The 15,295-nt window shown below is 37.0% G+C and overlaps 1 protein-coding gene across 1 annotated transcript; it reads right to left on the bottom strand.

The window, feature by feature from the left end:
• Positions 1-143: 143 nt before the first annotated feature.
• Positions 144-15,265, bottom strand: LOC136236272 (ATP-binding cassette subfamily C member 4-like). Its single transcript, XM_066026404.1, has 8 exons — positions 15,145-15,265; positions 3,495-3,605; positions 3,224-3,332; positions 2,882-3,172; positions 2,671-2,760; positions 732-895; positions 553-678; positions 144-506 (listed from the first exon to the last, which is right to left on the bottom strand). Exons 1-8 carry the CDS (start codon positions 15,237-15,239, stop codon positions 251-253), a joined length of 1,242 nt encoding a protein of 413 aa, XP_065882476.1. The 5' UTR covers positions 15,240-15,265; the 3' UTR covers positions 144-250.
• Positions 15,266-15,295: the final 30 nt, after the last annotated feature.

The following is a 15,295-nucleotide window of genomic DNA, read 5'->3' as shown; positions in this document are numbered from 1 at the left end:
CTGTATATGTTGTTAAACTCTAACATGTGTCCAGGATGCTGTTAGATTATTGACTATGATCCTGGGAGTTACTCCATTGGTTAATGATTCATGTCCACTATCGTCTTCATCAACTATCATTGGATTTGGTACCACATATGATAAATCAACTGCCTTGACTGGATTGCTAGTTAATGAACCACCTAGCTCTGGTGTTAATAGAAATTTCTGTGAAGAGTTATATACATAATTAACAAGCTATGAACATATGTTATACTTCAATTCTTATAGTAGCTGCCCACATTTCTGATATTCCGAGTACACCAGTTGCTAACAAACGGACAAAAAAGAACCTTGCTACTCCATACAAGCTCAACACTGTGAACACTTTTTTGGGAGTGAGAGAATTTCCTAGTCCAGTATACATAGAGAAAGTAATGAAGCCAAGTAAACTCAATAGTGAATAAAATATTGCTTGGTTGACTCCTCTAATCATACTAGCTTTAGTGATGATGTTGCTCTCCTTCCTACCACACAATAAATGATAATGATGATAATGAATGTGTTACTAACTTTCTGATCTTCTTCACATATTCATGGAATGCCCACTCCCAGGCATACATCTTTATCAGTCTCATACCACTGATGATCTCATTCATCACTCTCACTCTCTTGTCTGTCACTTTAGCTGACTTTAACCTGTAACACTGTAGAGTAGATATATTATCACACTGATATTCACCTCAACATACCATAGTTTAGTGTACAGTCGTCCTAGGATATACTGAAGTGGCGGTTGTACAAAGACAAGTCCAAGGCCAACCAAACAACTGGGGCCTATTTCACTCCAAAGTAAATATACAAGCAGTGGCAATGTTACTAGAAATATCCACCACATGTGAGCAAAGTCAACTCCCTGTTGGAAAATATGACTACAATATTCAACGGTCAGCACTGCAATGTATATATAACGTTTTGAATAAACACTATTGTAGTATACCAATCCTTTAATTACTACAATGTAAAAGAGAACAACAGCAAATTTTCTAAAAGTAGATGATGTATGCTGGAGGTTAAAATTATTTGCTACCGACATCGCATGTATTATAAGTTTTATTTGTAATTGGCTATTTGCACTAGTGGCCGGTGGTAATGAGTGCACTCAACAACTGCAGTGAAGAACGAAGTGTCTGCTACTTCAAGGCTTTAAGGACAACAGTTTAATTTTGCTAAGTTTGAAGTAAGCTAGGGATGAAGGGTGTGGCCAACCTTTGCTCACCTTGAACTTATACCAAATCCGCTTCCCAGACAGTGTTTTGCTTAACAAGCAAACCTCAGCAGGATTATAGGGCAGGGTTGGGTTCATTAGACCCTTTGGTGGTGTCATTGACATGGTCAGTGTAAACAATCAATTGGTCACTTGAAATTTTTACCTGTTAATAGCAAATGGAGTAACTTGTACCACCAGCAAATAATACTGTGCAAAGTTTCAACTAGTACAACAGGTATAATATATATGTTTGCACCCAATACTGTGAAGGTGTAATAATATTGCTACTGTTCATATTACAAATCACTTTCCTTTGTAACACTGTACATTACACATTACACTCATGCAGTACAGTTCTGTAAACATGATACATATAATTGTATCACATGATTGCAACTGTACATTTTTGGTGTGAACATGTGTATGAGTTGCTAGCGATAAATTGCTTTAAGTCATTACACCTTGTCTATTGACTATCTGATCTATAGACAAAATATCATAAGTATGTACACTATGTCTCATGGACCTAATTTCCCAATTCAAATTTTATTGCTATCTTAATGTTCCCATTAAAAGTGTAGTTCCAGGTATTGTTGAATGTTAACAGTTCATTAATTTTGTATCAGAAAAGAGTGCACTAGCCATCCTATAAACTAACCACTCCATGATTGTGTGCACAATTTGTGAAAAGACATTGGTGATGTTGAGTTGAACATGCATTATCACTGACAATATTATATTTTGAATAGTCTGCTGTATAATATGTCTATTTTTGGCTGTATAGCTCAACAGAATTGAAAAGTTCATCCACTACAATACATGGCAGGAACAGATAAACATCTGTGCTTTGGATTCTATAGCTACATACAGTATGCACAATTACAAAATTTCACTACACATGGAAAAACTTCCATTACTGAACGTGATATAGTGTGACATTACCAAGTCATATCACCAAGCATCATTTTACAATTTGTCTTATGAACCTAACCCACGATTAAAATTTGATTGTTTTATCATGTTGTACTTAGTCTTTCCATGAAAAGTGTAGTTCTAGGTAGCTATTGTTAAATGTTAACCATCCATTGAATTCATATTAGAATAGAATGCACCAGCCATCCTGCCATATATAGTTGTTATCACAATCTAACCGATGTTGAATTGATCATGTATTATCACTGTTTATTATGAACAGTCAACTGTATATGTGCATTTTTGATAGTGATCAGATATTTTTAGCTCATCAAAAGAATTCAAAAGTCATCTACTATATGACATGAGTATGTGCTTTGGATATTAGTACTGTAATTAATTTTAGCATTACAAAATTTCATTACACTAGGATATTTTCCATTACTAAACTTTTGTTATATGATACGTACAAAGTTACACCACATGTGATAGTTACTGTATGACATTACCAAGTCATATCGTTGAACATCATTAGATGCAAGGTTTACAATGTGTCCAATGGATAACTGTCCAATGGTGGAGTGGGATAGATGCAAGCTCTAAAATATATACAAAATTATAGTTCTTAGTAGTAAATTCCTTGTATATGCATGCACATATTTACAATCGGTGGCATGAAGTATCTGTATATACTAGTCTCTATACATCTAGCACTACTACCTTATCATAAATAGCTGCAGTAAGCAATACCCTGATCTTCATCCCAAGTATGCTAGAGAGAAAAAGTGCCCATGCGTGGATTAATGCCTGAGCAATTCCAAGTAGTGCTATTCCAGCTGCATAAAGGAAAGCATTTCTGGTGACAAGTTTGATCTCATCCTCCACAGAATTTGCCAGGTCAGACTTGTTGGAATTTTGTAGTGTAGTAAGCTCCTCCTCCAAACTATTCTTCTCACAAAAGTATTGTGATAAGTACCCCACTAGTACAGCTTGTGCCATAAACATCAAGACCTGCCACATATATAGTAAATAAGTTACGAATTCAAGGAAGTTGAAAGTTACCTCACATAAATGGAGAGTACCATGGAGGGTCACTGTTACTTTAAAGAACTGAAGCAAGGCTAACCATAGTCGAACTTCTGTTTCTTTTTGGTGTTTGAAGGTCCAATACCTGGAGTGTAAAAATATTGAGTAGTTATGATTCTAAAATTATGCTACACATTATATGGCAATTATGGTATCAAATGTCAATTCACTGTGAGCAGTGCTCCACTGTTATATTCCAGATGACCTATCATATACATTTTCTATTGCACACATCACAATTAAATACGTTTTAAAGTCCTTCAGCAATTTCTGTGATTTGGCTGCTTCTGGTGTGGCATATAAATCTTCTTGTTTTAGCTCTCGTCTGTACCCAGTCCAGATCAATGGGTCTAGCCAGCTGTTGAAAATGTATGACTTAAAGCAGTTAGTGTGTTAAATGAGTACGTATGCATGCATGCAGCTAGTGATGGTGGTAATTCAGCTGTGCCATTGCATGAGTACATATATTATAGGCTAAGCAAACTTGATTACTTGTTTCTCATCCACATTTCCATGAGGATGGGAGATCATTTTCATTATTCAATATTAAAGAAAATACTCCAAATAAAAGCTGTCTGTTACTAAAAAAGGTTAGCTAAAGCCTAGTTTCTGAGGTGCAAGTGACATTTGCTATGCTGTAAAAATGATAGCCAGCCTTCTTAGCATCAAAATAAGTGTGCAAGTGATTGATAACAGCAATAATGAAATTAGAAGTGGTGGGGTAAAAAGGGATGCGGGCGGGGACGAGAAACAATCAAGTTTGTCTGGCCATACTTGTATAGCTAGCTATATATTTGCATGAAGTTGGGGAATTTTTGCTCATGCAAAATTAACAGTCTGTCAAGCTTAACTGATGCATAAATACAATGGTCATCTGTAACACAGATCAGAGCAAATCATATCCGTGGAACTGTCCAAGCCAGTCACCTACATGCTAATATATATGCATGGGAAATTGTATCATAACAGGTGGATTATTGCATAAACTTTTCACTTTATGAAGTTGGCTATTTGGTGGCCTAGGAGACTGCTAATGTAGGTTCCACTCTATGCAAGTCAGTAGTACATATATAATTTTTGTTTTGTTTACAACCACGTATATAGAGCAGGAAGTAATAGCATTACTTTTCCACATTATATCAACCTGTTCTCATGGCTATAGCTGTTTTTGCCACATACAAAACAGTATGTGGCAAAAACAGCTAGAGATTTTAGGTTTTTCACCCTTAGCTGATAGAGACAAGAGATTAGAGGTTTTAGAGACAAGAGATTAGAGGTTAGAGGTTTTAGAGACAAGAGATTTTAGGTTTTTCACCCTTAGCTGATAGAAGGGTATTACTTATTTTTGGCTTTATTGTGACAAATACCAAAGGCCTGTTGGATAACTGTTATACCAACAGCCACAATGCACTGAGTGCTCTATAATAATAATGTATAACATGCACTTTGTAGAGCTGTCTATATGCTTGTGTGTAGCCATTCCTGAATTTATGTGAGGTTTATAAGTCATTGAAGAAAATCACATGTATACCTTAGAAACCATATTTTAAGTCACATTTAAGGTAATAGATCCATAGTGGGAAGACATAGGCCATTGAAACTACATGTTATATACAGAGTATCATAAGTCTTTAACTTATGACTCATAATAAAAGGATATCTATAATAAATGCCTAAATCTCACACATTGATTATGATTATGATTATGATGTGATTTCGGTTAAGGCTTAGAAGCCTGTACACCTATTCAATTACATACACATACATACATAAATTAGATGCATGCAATAAACAAAAATTAACTATGAATTATTACATTAACATAAATCTATAGTCATGAAAGTAATTATCTATAGCTGATTTAAAATTATTTAATGAAGAATTTCCTACAATATTTCTTACACATCTATTATGTTACCAAATATATTATACCATACACAGTCTATATAGTTCAACATAAAATTACATGCACATCGTACAAGCAAAACAGAAATTTAATAGCTTGCAAAATTAATTTAAATAATTATATAGTTATGCATTTGTACCATTAAAATTATAATTATTTATTGTATTGTATTTATTACTGTGCAGAGCCTCCACCAGGGAGTATATATAAGGCATAGGAAAATTACAATATTGCACAATAGATTGATATTTGTACCATTACAATTTGACAGCCAGTTTGTGTGATGAAATTTTGCTTAGCAGTATGCTAGAAGGACCTATACACATCATTACAATTATCGAATGTACAAAACTTACACAGTTACAGTTTAGTATGAAGGTATATATATAGTTAATTAATCAAAAGTGTGTGTTGTGACATTTAGTAGTGCAAGGTGGCCAATTCATACCAATATTTGCTTTGAAAAGCCCCTGCAACTATGTAGAATTATTATTGTAGTGAATTGAAACTCTAGCAGCATAATTATTCTTATTAGCTAATCTTGTCTATATAAATGTTGCCTCTGGGTATAGCCATGCAATCATAATGTGGACTCATTTATGGTGTGCCCCCAACCAGTAATCTGATACTGTTGAGGTTTCTTTCCAATTGCACTTTTACCCTGATATTTAATTCTTGGATTCCGCTTTCTTACTAAAGAGAACAGAATAGTAGAGACACTGGAGACTGTTTGCATGACTGCACTATTAGAGTATCTTGATCTTACATACAACAACCTTGCCATTTTTGGTAGGACCCTAGTTTTACTATGCGTAACTCTATGCTTCTCCAGTGGTGTCTCACTCAGATGTTGATAAAAATACTAGTGAAATTTTACCTGGATTATACCATTACATACCTAACCGTGTATAGCTACAATGAGCCTTATCCGAAATTACGTCACAGACATAAAACGGCCGCTGTAGTGTGGGGACGTTCGTAAAATTAGTATGGGCGACTATGGGAAGAAAATTTTTGAATGGCGATATCTCAGCTAAGACGGAAGATATCGAGCTCTAACCAGCAGGTATGGTTATAAATTAGCTGAAAGAATAGGAATCTAGCGTTGTTTTGAAAATCAACCAAAAATCGCTTTTACGCACTTATTGTAATGTCTTATAGCCATACCTGCTAGTTAGAGTTCGATATCTTCAGAGTCCTTCTTGGCCGAGATATTGCCGTTCAAAAATTTTCTTCCCATAGTTGCCCATACAAATTTTACGAATGTCCCCACACTACAGCAGCCATTTTTATGTCTGCATGTGACGTAATTTCGGATAAAGCTCATGGACATGAAAAATCAATCCATAATCACGTGATCCATTCTGGTTGTAAAATAATACCATGAATTAGGTGGTCACAACACAATATTGAAACCTAAAGTACTTGCTGGAGAAACTAAAACTTGGAGTTATTGCAGCCACACCTCCCATTTTAGCCTCAGACGCGCTAGGAAGAAATTTCATGCCGCTTAGTTTGATGGAAGGAAAGCTCAGATCCATATGAAACTTGCATTGTGCATGAAGTGATATCCAAACTACATTGCTGTATAGTGAAGGTTTGTGGGCTTTCCTTTTGTTGATTGCTGGGTTGCTCCGAGTCCAAAAATACGTGATTTTGGGCCGATTTTCGGCAAAGAGTAGCTCCGTACCAAACCCACAGTAGCAAATCGATTTATTTCTGCTGTGGGTTATAATCAGATATAGACCTGGACAATATATGCCAAGTATGGGAAGGAACCCATGCTTCATCCGGAGAGCGCGAAATTTTTCACGATTTCCAGCACAAAACAATCGCGATTCCCGTCGTATGGAGAAGATTTATTGGTATACGTACGAAAATACTTTGATATGCCCTACAGGTTGAAATAGTATGGGAGTAATTTCGTGATTATCGATTTTTTTCATTGCGGACCCTACGTAAATGTGATTCTATATAACGCCCAGTACCACACCAATGCTTTAATTTCATATTGCGCGAAGGAGAAGATTAGCGAACAGGCGCGAGTGATTGCGGGAAAGCCAGAGGCCACCTTACGCGTAAGCAACAAGATTAGGCCACTCCAATTTGTTTTTATGGGTCATTTGAAGTTTAGCTTTAGGTGTGGGCGGGCGGAATTCAGCAACAAACAACAATGAAGTGACTGCTCAGTTAGAGTATTTTTGTGATTTACTGACTGTTCTATTAGAGTATATCGATCTGTACTAGCTATGCCCATTTCTTGCAAGTTTTCACTGATAAAAGGCAAACTATGATACTTAAGCAGTTTGATTTAGCATCTTTGTTGTAGCCCAATATTTGTTTCTGAAATCTGGCTTTTAAAAAAATCTGATGTGGGCATCTTTCCCAATGTATTTCTGAAATTTCATTCTCCAAAAAAGGATGCGGGCGGTGGACCAGACAGGGGTGTAGTCAGCCAATATTTGATGGTTGGGCATAACATCATCAACTTAACTACACACACAAGAAACACACTCACTTTCATGTGAGACTTTATTAAAGAAAAAATATGAAAAGTGTATGCACACAAGGCCTACAGCTACCTATACTATAGTGTAAACAAATGTTGCTTGCATGCATGCAAATATTTTACTAGCTGTAGCTATGCTATTCTATTACTTGAATAGTTCATTACATATTTACTATAATCAACTGGCAGTATAGCTTACAGACCAACTACCACAGCGATATGCAATGCTTTTCAACTAAACGCCACATGGCTCCAAATGAAGGCCGGGGGGCCTAATTTATGAACTATAAGGAGTCCATAGATAATCACAAATATCAGCATGCCAAGAAAGCTTCGTCCCAGACTTATAGCAGCCAATGTACATTTTGCATGTATCTGGTGTAAACCACAACTCGGTTAATCAGTACAAATTGTGCACGTGACACTTTATGACTTGACCTTTTCTCCATTTCCAGCTCCATTTGCATATGCTATTATTGTTATCTAGAAGAGTACGTTTTCTCGTTTTCTTTCATCAGCAGTAAGTTAGGCTATATGGTATTTTCCTTATCAAAAAATACGCTTGACAAGTCCACTGAAACGCTGCCAGCACCATCCGCACTGAATCCTACTGACGATTATCACTAACTGTGACTTAGAAGTACAGTACCACGCTTCGACTCCATTTTAAATTTCGAATTTAAACCGTGCCAAAGAGCGTGGCACGTGCGTCTACATGAAGTATAATCGAGTATAATCAGTATAGCTTTCCAAGGGATTTTCCGCGCAATGGATCACGTGATACACCATCTATCTCGATCCCTTTTTCGAAGTCAATGGTTCAACAAATGAAGTACACGTTTACGCTTTACAGTATTAAAGTAGGGTTGTTTTGTGTGCTGCTGTGAATCCTTGCGTGAATCTTAAGCTCCTTGTGATGGTTCTACAAATCACACTTACATCCATGCGATTTATGCAAAAAAAAAATCATGCAGTATGTGCTTCAATTAAGCCGCAGTACGCAATGTTCAAACGGACAGAAAATCCACAGTATATAGCCTTCCCAGATTCCTCATCTTGTCACAGCAGCCTTCCAAAGATCAGTTTATCTGATTAATATGTAGAAAAAAAAACAGTCGATTCATGGACACCCACCATCTACAAATCACATGCACACCCAATCAACAGTTTTATCTTTGATAAGACAACTCATCTACTTTCTAAATTTCCCTAGTTTATTTAATCGAACCCTTTTTAATCACGAATTACAAATCAAATAAAATGAGACGTCACTGGAGTAATAATTGCACCATAAATTTAAGTTTACAGAAACTTAATTAAGTATACATAGTTTGAGATATGTTTACGTACCATATACTTTAACAAACACCATATACTTCTGTACACTTAAATTCATGGTGCGATTATTACTCTAGTGACGTTTCCTTTTATTTGATTTGTAATAGGATTTGACTAGAAAGTAGATGAATTGCTCTACAACTTAAAGATATAAACTGTTGATTGGATTACAATGCAATATGCAATAATCTAACTATACTGTATCTACTTCTCAGCTTACTGCTAAGAAACTCACTGTAGATGCTCACAACCATGAGCTGCTTACCCATTTTAATACCTTGCTGCCCCAATTGTGTCCAAGAGCTGTTCACTATATCTAGGCTGCTCCAGTTGGCTCACGACTCTTCCATTGTCTGATCATGGCTTTGCTTTACACAAAGGTGCTTTTCGGGATGCCTTGTGTCTTCGTTATGGGTGGCAACCATCATTGCTACCTTCTAGCTGTGTCTGTGGCAAGACTTTTACCGTTGACCATTGCTTGAGTTGTCCTTGTGGAGGATTCCCTTCTATCAAGCATAATGAACTTTGTGATATCACAGCAGTCCTTTTAACTTTGCAACCACTTACTAGTGAGCTTTTCTCTTAGCTCAACTAATGTTGAGGATGGTACTCGGCTTGATGTAAAGGCTGAGAGCCTTTGGAGTCGTGACAGGAGGTTAATTGGCTTTCTTTGGCATTAAAGTATTTAACCAGTTTGCTCCTTCTTATCTCACCCCTTCAGTCATCACTGTGCAGAACTCGAGAAGGAGAGAAAGTATGATGAGAGGGTTCAAGAGGTCGAAAGAGGCACTTTCTCTCCACTAGTTTTCTCATCATCTAGAGGCATGGGCCCTACTGCTACTATTGTTTTCAAACGTATTGCAACTATGATTTCTGAAAAGAGAAGTGAACTAGTCGGGTACTGTATTGCTTGAGATGCAAGTTATGTTTCTCTCTGCTCTGATCGGTCATTATGTGTCTGCGTGGATCACATTCTACATATCATGCTCCCATTACCACTGATCTGGCCTGCTCTGGGAGCTTGTAATATAGCTATATATAGTCTATTTGTCATGTAGCTATTCTTTGAATGTATACTTTTTTATAATCAGTACGTGACATGCAGTACGCAATGTTCAACGGACATATAATTTGGTACTGTGCATTTTATGTCTGTTGAGAAATTCCATACTGTGATCGCATATTGCGTAAGGAATAGCTATACCTATTCCAGGTAAATATTTTGTGGTTGCGAAGTATGGGATTTATCAACAGACATGAAATCCACAATACTTGGTGTGCGAACTCATGATGTATAAAGTATTTAAATATTGTACTCCATCTCTGTATAATCGCTAAAGGTGGACCGATACCAGTATCGGTATCGATGCCAATACCAGTGGTATCGGTCTCAGTAATCCAAAGGTACAGATAGCTAGCTACCACCAGTAGACACTCACCACTTTTATTAAACCATCTCTAGCTAAGTTTCCAGTAGCAAATAACCTAGTTGTATTGAAAACAAAGCCTTTGTTACTCTTTTCCAAGTATTGTTACATTGCTCCGTGTGCATTCTAATATATTAGAACACGTGAATCCTTTGTAATTAAATGACAGTGTAGTTGTTTCTCAAAGAAATAAGTTTGTGACTCTTGGCTTACTTTTTCCTGAAAAGGTTAGGATGCAAGGCTGTAACAAACATCGTATATAGAATTATCAACCTCCCACGCAATCAATTGCCTAATCAATAAGTTCACAAAAAAACTACCTCAAATCAAGCAATTAGTAATCCACGATGATGTTTATCATGTTTAGCTGTTTACACAATGAATATTTTGAAACTTCATTGAACTGAGATCAATCAAACTGCACAATTAAGCTTTAATACTGTGATATTTTATGTATCACAACAGTGAAATTTCTATACTAGGTTTCAATGTTTAGTATTGGTATCGGTATCGGCAGATAATTTCAGTACAAATACTTGTATCGGAAGAATCGGTAAAAAGTGGTATCGGTCCACCTCTAATAATCGTGTGTCCGGGGTGAATCTGTCCAATATTAGTTAGGTGCATGAATCCTCTAAGCTTTTATATATATATATATATATATATCAAGACACACGGTAGTGTGTCGTGCGGCCCAAGAAGCCGGCGCGTAACACCCGTGAGTATATTGACAGGAAGAAAGAAAACGCAATTTTCGCACCTCCGTAGCTCTGTGCTGCCTTGATGAAACAAGACGATTTTTGCTGTGGACACTCCCTTCAACTTCAGCACTCCACATTCCAAATTTGAGTGAAATCGCTTCAAGCGTTCCCGAGATATGCGACTTCAAAAATTGGCTTAGTTTCTTCGTTTTTTCTTCTTATTTTTCTTCCTCTTTTCGCACACTTACAAAAACTGCTATAAAACGCGAACGCATTATCCTATCGCCTTGAAATTTGGCACACAGAAGGAGGGTATAAAGACGCATCTCTGTACCAACTTTGGCTGGAATACGATAAACAGGCAAAGAGTTATGAGCGATTATTCACGAAAAATAACACCAATATGTTGTCACGCCTACAGGGTAAACCGCGTATGGGAAGAAGCTGAAAATCGGTGGGTGAATAGGTTAACTATTGAACCTCAAACCTTTTGTAGTTTGAAAGAAATCGAACTAAAAACCAGGAAGATACAACGAAAAAACCAACAGTGTGTAACAATTACGCAATCGAGATTGGCTAATAAAAAACGACTGTTTGCCACGCCTACCAGATAAACCGCTTGGGGTAATGCTTTGAAAATCGCTGTACAGATGGAGTTATCATCTTAGAAAGCCTCTTCAATGGTGTAGAAGAATCAGACTTAAAGCCACGGAGTTATAACACGAAATCCAACTTGGTGTAGCAAGTGCGAGATCGAGATACTCTAATAGAGCAGTCATCCTAATACAGCAGTCATCCTAATAGAGCAGTCACCCGAAGAGAATTCAAGAGATCAGCTAGAAACAAGTAACCTGTATAGAGATCAGCTACAAACAAGTCACCCTGTAGAGAGATCAGCCACAAACAATTCACCCTGTAGAGAGATCAGCTAGAAGAAGTTACCTTGTAGGGAATTCATGCAACTATAGAAAGAGATAATTCAGCTAGAAGAAATCACCTTCTAGAGTTCAGCTACAAAGAAACCACAATGTAGAGAGTTCAGCTACAAACAAATTTCCCTGTAGAGAGATCAGCTAGAAGAAGTTACCTTGTAGAGAGTTCAGCTACAAAGAAACCATCATGTAGAGAGTTCAGCTGCAAACAAATCACCTGTAGAGAGTTCAGCTACAAACAAATCTCCCTGTATAGAGAGATCAGCTAGGAGAAGTTTCCTTGTAGAGAGTTCAGTTACAAAGAAACCACCATGTAGAGAATTCGTTTACAAACTAGTGACCCTGTAGAGACATCAGCTAGAAGAAGTTACCTTGTAAAGAGTTCAGCTACAAAGAAACCATTCTGTAAAGAGCTCAGCTACAAAAAAAATCACCTGTACAGAATTCCACTACAAACAAATCACCCTATAGAAAGATCAGCTAGAAGAAGTTACCTCGTAGAGAGTTCAGTTACAAAGAAACCACCATGTAGAGAATTCATTTACAAACTAGTGACCCTGTAGAGACATCAGCTATAGTATGTTCGCATTGAGCTGAATCCTCAAAAACATTTAATAACTCATGGATGCAATTACACACGATCTTGAATTTGGCTCATTTGTAGTACTGCTTGACCCGCTAAAAATATTTCAAAATCTTGTTGTTCAAATGTTTGACATAATATTGACTGCCAATCAAAATTGTCACAATACATTTCCTATGGAGAAGCCATACAAGTACGGTGTCCATTAGAGCCCTTTCCCGAACTTGTAATGGAGCCAAACCGTACGTGTCTGTTGTTGACACCTTTGCTATTACCAATAATCATCTGGTTGGCAGAAATGTTAACTCTGGTGAGAAAAAATACACTTTTAATTTTTAGCTGTTTTTCAGGGTTCAGCTCAACGTGAACATACTATAGAAGAAGTTACCTTGTAAAGAGTTCAGCTACAAAAAAACCATCATCTAGATAGTTCAGCTGCAAACAAATCACCTGTAGAGAGTTCAGCTACAAACAAATCTCCCTGTAGAGAGATCAGTTAGAAGAAGTCACCTTGTAGACAGTTCAGCTACAAAGAAGCCACCATGTAGGGAGTTCAGCTAGAAGAAGTTACCTTGTAGAGAGTTCAGCTACAAAGAAACCATCATGAAGAGAGTTCAGCTGCAAACAAATCTACCTGTAGAGAGTTCAGTTAGAGGAAGTTACCTTGTAGAGAGTTCAGCTACAAAGAAACCATTCTGTAAAGAGCTCAGCTGCAAACAAATCACCTGTATAGAATTCAGCTACAAACAAATCACCCTGTAGAGAGATCAGCTAGAAGAAATTACCTTGTAGAGAGTTCAGCTACAGTACAAAGAAACCACCATGTAGAGAGTTCAGCTGCAAAGAAATCACCCTGTAGAAAATTCTGCCACAAACAAATTGCCCTGTAGAAAGATCAGTTAGAAGAAGTTATCTTGTAGAGAGTTCAGCTATAAAGAAACCACCATGTAGAGAGTTCAGCTAGAAGAAACTACCTTGTAGAGAGTTCAGCTACAAAGAAACCATCATCTAGATAGTTCAGCTGCAAACAAATCACCTGTAGAGAGTTCAGCTACAAACAAATCTCCCTGTAGAGAGATCAGTTAGAAGAAGTTACCTTGTAGAGAGTTCAGCTACAAAGAAACCACTCTGTAAAGAGCTCAGCAGCAAAAAATCACCTGTACAGAATTCAGCTACAAACAAATCACCCTGTAGAGAGAACAGCTAGAAGAAGTTACCTTGTTGATAGTTCAGCTACAAATAAATCACCCTGTAGAGAGATCAGCTAGAAGAAGTTACCTTGAAGAGTGTTCAGTTACAAAGAAACCACCATGGACAGTTCTGTAATAAATATATGTATTATATATATAATTTGTACATTTACTGATAAAATCAGAAATATTTAAGGTACATCTGCTTCATCTTTTCTTCTTCCTGTGGTAAAGAAAAAAAGATAGGTTAAAAAAGTCCCAAAGCAGGCCATAGGCCGGCTTTGGGGTATACAAATACAAAAAGAAGTGAAATCTAATCCAAAACAGCCAAGCTGTAAAAAAAGTGTGCGGCCCTCAAAAAGGCTATGGTGAAAAAAGATGTGAAATCCAAGGTGGCGGCCAAGAAATGGCTGTGATGGTAGGTTAATGGTAAAAATTTTAATAACAACAATTCAGGTGAATTTTGTGCCAATTGACCAAGTGGCACCAAAATTCACCTGAATTGTCGTTATTAAAATTTTTACCATTAACCTACCATCACAGCCATTTCTTGGCCGCCACCTTGGATTTCACATCTTTTTTCACCATAGCCTTTTTGAGGGCCGCACACTTTTTTTTTACAGCTTGGCTGTTTTGGATTAGGCCAGGCCAAGTTGATTGACAGTTTATCGTCCGGGATATTTGAAAAAGTCATGCGGGCGGGAGGTCATTTTTCATATTTCATAATGTTTTTAACATGGAAAAACATTTAAAAAGTAGCTTCACACAGTTGCTAGCCACTTTAACAATGATTGCAGAGCTTATTTGATTACGTCACTGTTAATACTTAGCTATTCATTTATGCAATCTATCTTTAGAAATTCATTTATTGAAGGTACTAACGAGTCCAGGCTGGGAATAATTGTCACGTTTGTTGCATACACCATGTTTTAATATACAAAAACGAGTTCAGAAGAGTAAGCAATGATTATCACCTGAGAAATAATGAATTATGAAATTATTGCTCTATTCCTAAAAACCCATGCGGGCGGTGACGATAAACTGTGAATTAATTTGGCCTGGCCTTAGATATATATATATCTTTACTTCTTTGATCCCTAATCCTTAAAATTCATTTTTCCTTGTAGCTAGACTATATGCATGACGACTTTAAGACATCATGTGCACGCACTGTGCTACATGCCCTGCGTAGCTATAAGCTTACACTGATGTGCCTAAACGAGTCAGTCGAGCATCATGGCACAACTTGAAGCACGTACGCATAGCTACAGCAAAACTATATCCTGAGCTATAGCTATAGTACTAACTTACGCAAAGAAAAACTTTGAAATCAGATTAGCTTGCTTTCTTGGGTTATTAGCCGGTAGTTCGGGATCTACTTCTTTCCGAATTTCGTTAACATCCATCACCCTGGCAGTCGTGACTGCAGCTATAGCTAAAATAATCACGGTGAGTATATATT

Source organism: Dysidea avara, chromosome 10 (genome assembly GCF_963678975.1).
Source record: "Dysidea avara chromosome 10, odDysAvar1.4, whole genome shotgun sequence".
Classification (NCBI taxonomy): Eukaryota; Metazoa; Porifera; class Demospongiae; order Dictyoceratida; family Dysideidae; genus Dysidea; species Dysidea avara.
This window is presented reverse-complemented; position numbering and strand designations above follow the sequence as displayed.

What these genes read in the sequence shown, in the direction of transcription:
- LOC136236272 (XM_066026404.1), bottom strand. Translation starts at nt 15,239, where the DNA reads ATGGATGTTAACGAAATTCGGAAAGAAGTAGATCCCGAACTACCGGCT. An exon ending in ATTTCAAAGTTTTTCTTTGC is followed by an intron (nt 3,606 to 15,144) that starts GTAAGTTAGTAC and finishes CATTTTCAACAG; the next exon opens with CTGGCTAGACCCATTGATCT. An exon ending in CTGCAGCTATTTATGATAAG is followed by an intron (nt 2,761 to 2,881) that starts GTAGTAGTGCTA and finishes TATATATTTTAG; the next exon opens with AGCTTGCATCTATCCCACTC.